This window comes from Artemia sp. Qi Xiang Cuo, chromosome 1, assembly GCF_049724085.1.
Source record: "Artemia sp. Qi Xiang Cuo chromosome 1, ASM4972408v1, whole genome shotgun sequence".
In the NCBI taxonomy this organism is placed as follows: domain Eukaryota; kingdom Metazoa; phylum Arthropoda; class Branchiopoda; order Anostraca; family Artemiidae; genus Artemia; species Artemia sp. Qi Xiang Cuo.
This window is the reverse complement of record NC_142794.1, coordinates 55,378,408-55,387,318: the sequence shown is the minus strand read 5'-3', so window position 1 is coordinate 55,387,318 and position 8,911 is coordinate 55,378,408. Positions and strand designations below refer to the sequence as shown.

General features: G+C 36.3%; 1 protein-coding gene across 1 annotated transcript in view; it reads left to right on the top strand.

The window, feature by feature from the left end:
* Positions 1-979: 979 nt before the first annotated feature.
* Positions 980-8,911, top strand: part of LOC148956496 (2-phosphoxylose phosphatase 1) — an 86,729-nt gene continuing 78,797 nt past the window's right edge. The window contains exon 1 of the mRNA XM_089108372.1: positions 980-1,115. Coding sequence (XP_088964498.1) covers positions 1,058-1,115 — 58 coding nt within the window. The 5' untranslated portion in view covers positions 980-1,057. The remainder of the gene's footprint in view (positions 1,116-8,911) is intronic.

Genomic DNA, 8,911 nt, shown 5'->3' with positions numbered 1-8,911 from the left:
CCAAGCGTGAACCTACCACAAATCAGCATCGATAAATAAATGAAACCCAAAACGAACAGAAATTACAATAAATAACCGAGTCAAACTCAAAACAAATAGAAATTAACATGACTAGGGCTCAAAACCCCTACACCTTCCCAAGGCCAGAACATGATTTACACTTTCTGAAAAATGTTTTTAGTTTTTTACTTTATATGTTTTTACTTTTACAACTTTAATAAATCAAATAATATTAGCATTTTGATTACTAAATATCAGTATATGTATTTTAAATGACAATGAACATTTATTTGTATGTTTGTCAGTAAAGTGCAAATTATGTTCTGGCCTTGGAAAGGCATAAGTGGAGTCCGAACTTCTTCTACCCACAAAGAACAAAAGCTGCTTTGCCAATGTGACACACACCGGGTTCAAAGGCAGCCAAAGGCATGCTACCGTGATTACTAGGTTATATTGAATAAAATACAACAACAGGTATCACGAAAACAAAAACACGAGGGAAGTGAACGCTACTGTTTATTGAAAACCAAGAGATTAAAAAGTTTTAAAAAACTCTTGATCCTACAGATTTTTGAATGCTATTTCCTGGGTTGCATTTTTCTAGATTTTACGTGTGTTTTATGTACTAGGTGATTTATAACTTCTAAAGGTCTTTAAAAAACTTGTCTATTTATTCGAATTTGAATGATAAGTCACTTCGGGTCATATGAACAGTTTTGAAACTCCTCCCTAATAAGAAAAATAGCCGTCAGCTGGCAACGTGCCATCAGAAAAAATTGGCGACGCGCCGCCGTTTTCACTAAAAACCAGCTATTCACCGCCAAAAAGAAAACCGGCGCGGCGTTGGGGTCTTCCTGTAAAGGTCCAAAATAAATTTTTCTGCCCAATTGGAATCCCAGATTACCTTAGCAATCCGTATTTTCGTCAACTAGCGCTTGAGCAACCCTGTATTTATTTGTAAATATTTAAACAGCTTTGACATGGGTGTAACACTGACATATTTGAAACCCATACAGAAGAAATCTTCTATTTCAAAGTAGATTCTACAGCCCCTGTTATGACCAATACTTTTCTCAAATATGTATTCTTTTTCATTGTTTTGATAGGAAGTTACAGTGAGTCAATTTTAGGTCACAGCCTACTTTTTTTTACAGTGTTGCTTCACTTAAAGATAGCCTACCCACAGCAGATCAATTGATGGAAATACCTTTAGTAAATCCCGAAGCAACAGAAAGTATTTGAAAAAATCCCCCGAAAATTCAGAAACTACTTAAAAACAAAAAGAACTATTTAGTCCTTAAGCCCAGGATGCCTTTTTAATGTTCTTTCTGACTGTAGTAGGCCTAATTGATTTTGTTGCAAATTCAATTTTAAGCCCTTTACAGACCCTCAAAGAGGATGTGCTACCTTATCTCTTATTTTAGATATAGTTCATGTTCCTCTGTTAGTGCCACTCATGTTAAACAGTATACCAGTAAATTGAATTGATCATGACAAAATCAAGAATCAATGCACATACAGGGAATTTATAATAGCCTATAGGCTATATATTTGGATGAGGTTGAAATTGAATTTACAACAAAGGCAATTATTATGTTCAGAAAGAGCTAAATAAAGACAGACCCAAATATAATAATGGTTTCTAGGGGAAATTTCATTTTGAGCCCTTAAGGGGGCCCTAAAATGTAACTTATTATCTTGTCCATGGTTTCAGACTATGATGTTTAGTTTAAAATTCATAATTCAATGGAAATTCTAATTAAACTCCTGTAGACCTATAAGAAAGGTTTTTTTTTTATTCCACAATACATACACAGTCCAATCACAACATGAGATGAGAGTGAGTTTGGTAATTATAGAGGCATTCACCTAATTTCTTTAGGTAGCAAATTACTTAGTGTGATGATACTTTTCAGAGTTAAAGATGATGTATACAAAGTTTTAAGAGAAGAACAGTACAGTTTTAGGAGCAATAGAGGATGCACTAAACCAAATTTTCATTTTTAAGTTAATAATTAAGAAGTGCCTGAGGCATCAAACACCTTTAGGCCTCAGTTTTTTAGATTATGAGCTAGCATTCAATTCAGCTAATAGAAGAGCTTTAGAAAAGGTCTTATCCTTCTATGGTATACCTGACAAATACATTAAAGTGATTAGTGCTGTGTCCAATAATAACAATGCTGTGGTTAAGGTAAGAAATGAGGTTAGCTGTTCATTTTGTATTAAGTCAGGTTTAAGCAGGGTTATTTTCTATTTCCATTTATGTGGATCATTTGGTAAACTCTGTCTTAAGGAGCCAAGAAAAGGCAATGGGAAAACACAGAATCAAATAGGGAGGAAAAATTTCCCTAGACTTAGATTGTATTGATGATGTTTTGCAAGTTCAGGGTGCTAAAAGAGGTTTAAAAATTAATGTTTAGAAGACTAAGTCTAAGGCTAGGAATAGTCCAATTTAAAGATGAGAAAGTGGTGTCACAAAAAGATTAATCAAGTGAACAGTCTCACTTTCCTTGGCAGAATTATTAGTAAAGATAGTGGGAGCAGTGAAGATGTTAAAAGTAGAATAGCAAAGGCCCAGGGTGTTTTTCTAATGTTGTAAAAATTATAGAAGAATAGGAAGGTAATTCTGTGAACCAAGATTAGTATATTGGAGGCTACAGTGATGACTGTGGTAAAGAATGGTTCTTAAGGATGGACACTTCAGAAAATGGAGAAAGATTTGCTAGATGATTTCTAGAGAAATTGTCTACAGATTGTTTTTTATATCAAACTGACTGACTGTATTTCAAACAGTAGGCTGTATGAAAAGTGTGGTTCATTCTTGCCTCTCTAGGGGTATAATGAGAGAAAGGTTAGGATGGTTAGGGTTTGTTCTGAAGATAAATAATGACAGGTTGTCAAAGATTGTCCTTTTTGGCCAACTGTCTAGGGCTAAAGAGAATACAGACTATCCTCAGTTGGAGTGGGAAAATGTCATAGGAAAAGATTAAAGGAAAGGGGAACTTCCTATGAGGGTGTAAAGTGTTTGGAATTGGAAGAGGAGCCTATGATCTACTTTGTAAGTCTGCTTCTGCAGACTCAGTTGATACGCAAGTGAAGCTAAATGTATACTGTGTGGAATTGATTCATTCTTTGCATGTTGCCAAACTTCCGGCTGTTCCTACTAAGCATATTAAAAGTGGCACGGAAATTATCGGGTGGTCAAAAAACCCAGAACTTTGTGAAGCATTTGATAGGGCAAAATTTTGGTTGACAATTTAGAGAGACTGTGGCTCTCCCAGGTCTGGTACTGTAAACCAGATAAGATTGCAGACTAAAAAACGGGTTGCGAATGAGCTTGCCAAGCATAGGAGCTCAATTCTGTCAGTTTATTCTGATAAAGTTCTTAGTAATCCAAATGAGCTTTGGAAAATGGTGCTAAAACCACAGAGTAATTGCCTTAATAATATACTGGATTATGACATCCCTGAATCAACTTGGGTCGAATATTATGAGAACGTGTTCTCAGCCTCTGAAAAAGAGAAAGAAATCCAGGGGTTCAGATAATATTTCCATGTTCCATGTCAAAATATGTAGTCAATTATTCCTTCATCATATTACACTGTTATTTCAAAGGATTTTTGTCACCAAAATAGTTCTGTCATCTTTTTGTATTGGGGCTTTAAATCCAATCCCCAAGAAAGGTAAATGTCATCGGGAATGTTCATCATTTTGGCCAATCATGGTTTCAACAACTTTCTGTAAAATATTTGAGCTTTTGATAATTAATGAAGTCTGAAATAAGTGTTATAGCCTGGACTCACAGTTTGGATTCCAGCCGTGTCTGGGTTGTTGCCATACACTGTCTGCCATAGCATCTGTTCTTGTTGATACCAAGAAAACTGGAGAAAGTTTGGCTCTTGTGGTATATGATGTTCAATGTGCCTTTGACTCTTTGATTCATGATGAGTTGATATTGGATATGGGAAAGCATGGTGTAAAAAAAGGAACCCTTCTTCCTTTAAAAGATATGTATGTAAATCTGAAAGCCAATCTTAAGCTCTTGCATCAGCATCCAGATTATAAAATATTAGGAATTATAATAAAGCAGACCCAACTTCAGCTATCCTTAATCAGATCTCAAAGTTCAATAATAATGTTAAAAGCCATCTGTGGTTTGAAATCCTCCGCCACTAGAACTCAGTGTGTTTTTGTTTTCTCTATGGTTTAACCAGTCTTTTCCTGCTAGTGAGTATTACATTGTGTCTAAAACTTGTATTTTTTATGTACTCTGTCTCTTTTGTTTGATTTTGATGGTTAATAAAATATTATTATTATTACTCTAATGTAACAAATTTCCAAAGTAACCATGGACACTGTTCAGTTTTTCTGAAGGAACAGAAAAAAATAAATAAACATGACTTGAATGAAATAGAACAGGTCAACCACAGTTTATAGAATTATCCAGTAAGTTTATCGCAGATCATTTCTGGTCTTCATTCTCGGTGTGAACAAAAAGCTCCTCCCACTTATTTCTGCATTAGCGGGTTAGTGTGTTTTCATCAATCAATGAGAAATGGTTACAAATTGCATTATTCGTAATAGCAAAAGCAGAAAAAAACTTGGTGAGCCAGCCAAGTAGTTTGCAACTGTCCCATCTCACAGGTATGACTTAATTTATATACAAATTATGACTTAATCTATTATTTACATACAGTAGACTCAAATGATTGGCCTATGTAGGATTTTGTAAAAAAGGAGGTGGGGGGTTGATGAAATTTGTGAAAATAAGTATTTTTTTTTCTTCTAATAACTGGTGGAAGAGGTATGATGGTTTCAGGGGCAGATCCACGATTTTTTTAGGGGAGGGGGCACAAAGCAGGTTGATCCGACAAACTTACGTTAGGAGCAAGTTTAATTAATGCAAACTTGCGTTAATTAGGTAAATTACACTACTTTAGACTACTTTACGGGGGTAACCCTCGCCCCCCCCTCTGGATCCGCAACTAGATAGTTTATCATTTTTTTTTCACGTCGTGATATTTATTTTCTCAGATTGTAGTTCCTGTGATATTTGAAAAGTCTAGTTACCTGTTTTGGCAGAGAGCCTAGATAAGACTAGTTTTGTTTTCAATCAATGTTTTCATATAAAATGGGCAGACCTTTCCTGAACTTTAAACAATAAACACCTCTGTTTGAAAATCTTTGCACTTTCTGAATTTAGATAGCAATAAGGGTTCCTGATTGAGACCAATTTTAGGACTTGGGTTCTAATTAAGAAAATACCAAACGTCTGTTAAGAAGTGTTTTTCGTAAAATTGCCTTTGAAACCAACTCAAGACTTAAAACCTACTTGTAATTCCTATAAACATCTGATATATATATATATATATATATATATATATATATATATATATATATATATATATATATATATATATATATATTTATATCGGCGCGTACAAACAGCTCCTCTCATTTGATCTGCCATCAGCAGTCCAATTACCCTGGAACACGTATTTTGGCAGAAACTTTCTCAAAATGCCTTTGAAACCAACTTGAGACTTCAAAACCTATTTTTAATTCCTAAAAACATCTAATAATAACAAATACACTACTAACTACCGATTTTCATTTATGTATTGGAGTAAATTAATTTAAAATTAGTTTCTTCAAAATTAGTGTTCCAACGTTGAAGCCAAGTTTCGCGTCCAAGAGAAATCTGACTTGTCTACCCGTGAAAAGATCTGATGCCGCTTATATTTATATCTGCAAAAACGTTCTCTGGAGCACTCGCACCCCGGTCCGGGTTTTTATAATGGGTGAGATAGGGAATGATCATACCGCTAATTCTATAAACTGTGAGGTCAACAAACAACAGAAGATCTGTTTCTTTTCTTTTTTTTTATGTAAAGACAGAAAACAGTTGTTTCCTTTAAAACAGTTGTTTAAACAAAGAGTAGTTCTCTGGGGAAGGGGGACTGCTCTCTCTGTTAAAGCAACTAGATTGTTTAAAAAAATAGTCAGTGATAGTTTTTGGTTTGTTATTATAAAGTTAATAATGCCATCATTTGTTCAAGCCTTAAAATTTATGAGTTAAAACATGCAGTTTTCCAGCATTTTAGACAATTTTGGGCATACTGCTTTTGGTTGAAAGCAATTGTGATAAAAAAATGCTGGTTTTCTTTTGTTTGTTCTAAGCTTGATTTATGTATTCAGTTTAAGCTTTACTCAGTCTAAGCTTTAAGCTAGCTTTAGTGCCTCATGCTTTTACTGTTAGGGAAACAGGCAGCAAGCAAATTATTTTCTGTAGTGAAGACTGTAGGTGTCTTGAACAGTTTTGGAAAGAGCTAGTAAAATTAAACTGAATTCCCATGGTTCCTGAAATAATATAAATAATTTTTTTGGAGTGGGGGATTTGGGCCGTGGAGGGAGGGCCAGGGGTCAACTCCCAGGATTTTTGGAATAAATATTGCTAATAATTTTTTTTTGTGTTTGTGTGGGGGGGGGGGGGTCGGTCCATGGAGGGAGGGTCAGGGGTCAACTCTTATGATTTTTGGATTAAAATATTGATAATTTATTATCTTTTTTGGGCGGGGGGGGGGGGGGTCGGTCCGTGGAGGAAGGGCTGGGGGTCAGCTCCCTTAATTTTTGGAATAAAATATTGTTAATAAGTTTTTTTTTTTTGGGGGGGGGGGTTCAGACCATGGAGGGAGGGCCAAGGATCAGCTCCCTTGATTTTTGGAATAAAATACTGTTGATAAGTTTGTTTTCTGTGGAGATGTCAGGCCATGGAGGGAGGGCCAGGGGTCAACTCCCATGATTTATCATTGATAATATCTTTTTTTTTGGGGGGGGGATTGAGCACTGCAGGACCAGGGGTCATCTCCCATAATTTTTGGAGTAAAATATCATTAATCAGTTGTTTTTTTTTTTGGGGGGGGGTAGGGTCAGTGGTTATTTCACATAATTTTTGGAATAAAATATCATTAATATTTTTTTTTGTTTTATTTGGGGGATTAGGCTATGCAGGGAGGGCAAGGGGTCCACTCCCTTTCATAAATTAAAATATTGTTAATAAGTTTTTTTTGAGTGGGATTGGGCTTATTGGATATTTGGCCTCTATTAAAAACCCTTGCATAATAACCTTATATGCCCCCAGGGTATAACATACAACACTTGCCCCCAGGATCAGGAGGGGGGCTTTGTTTTGAACCTGGAGTTTTTGTTATCTGATGTTTGAACTTATTTTAACAAAATGGCTATCTAAAAAATTTGATAGGATGGATTTGGGGTAAAGACGGCAGGGGAGGGCTAGTTGCCATCCGGTCCCTTTTGACTCTTAAAAAGGGAACTAGAGCTTTCAATTTTCAATAGAATGAGCCCCCTCCAAAGTTTATACAACCATCCCGCCCATAGGAACCTTATAGTGTAAAGGCATCAATGATTCAACAGTGCAATTTTGGAAACACTGTCAAAATTTTCCTTCAAAAGAGGATAACTGTGCTTAGTTGTGACTCTAAATACCATCTCTTGAAGCCTTCGTTAAATTTTGGCAATGCAAAACGTGGACCCTATATCTGATACACTTAGATAAGAAAAGAATATTCAATTCAATCAGTTTCCTGTTTAAAATAGATAGCCAATTTGTGAAAAATAACTCAAATATCAGTTAAGAAAAACTCTGGGGTTGCCACAATCCCCCAGGGCTAGGGCAGGTGTTGTAAGTTATGCCTTGGGGTTTTATATGGTTTCTATGGAAGGGGTGGTTGTATAAACGTCAGAGGGGGCTTATTTGGTTGGAAATTGAAAGTTCTAGTTCACTTTTTAAGAGTCAAAAGACATCACAGGGCAACTAGCAACCCCCCCCCCCCCCACAGACACACCTTTTTTTCCTCAAAGCCATCCAATAAAATTCTGAGATAGCCATTTTGTTAAAAATAGTTCAAATATATCAGATAAAAAACTCCAGGGTTGACACAACCCCCCAGAGCCTGCTGCAAGTGTTTTAAGTTATGCCCTGGAGGCATTTAAGGTTTCTATGTAAGGTGTGGTTGTATAAGCTTCAGAGGTGGCTCATTTGATTGGAAATTGAAAGTTCTAGTTACCTTTTTAAGAGCCAAAAGTGATCAGAGGGCATTTACTCCCTTCACACCCTCTTTCCCCAAATGCATCCAATCAAAAATTTTAGGTTAGCCAGTATGTTTGAAATAATCGAACAATCGGATAACAAAAGCTTTGGGGTCAACATAACAACCCCCCCCCCCAGAGCTTGGAGGAAGGGTAGTAATTTATGGCCTGGGGGTATATATGGTTTTTCATAGGAGAGGTGGTTGTATAGACTTCAGAGAGGACTCAGATGATTGAAAGATCTAATTCCCTTTTTTAGTGTCAAAAATGATCTGATGGCAACTAGCCCCCTCCCCTGCCAACCCTCTTTTCCCAAAATGGTTCCAATAAAATTATTTATATAGTAATTTTGTTCAAAATAGACAAAAGATCATATAACAAAGTCTACAGGCATAACATAGCCCCCCCCCAGTAGCTGGGGGTGGGTGTTGTAAATTATGTCCCAGGGGCATATAAGGATTTTATGGAAGGGATGGTTGTATAAGTTTTAGTTACCTTTTTAAGAGTAAAAAGTTTTCAGAGGGTATCAAGCCCCCCCACCCCACACATACCCTCTTTTCCTTAAAACCATCCAATCAATTTGAGATAGCCATTCTCTTTGAAATAGTCCAGCAGTCAGATAACAAAAGCTTCAGGTTAATGCACCCCCCCCCCTTCAGAGCTTGGGGGAGGGGTTGTAACTTATGCCCTGGGGGCATAGAAGGTTTTTATGGAAGAGGTGATTGTACAAGATTTCGAGGGGACTCAATTGATTAGAAATTTTAAGTTCTAGTTCCCTTTTTAAGAGTCTAAAGAACCTGAT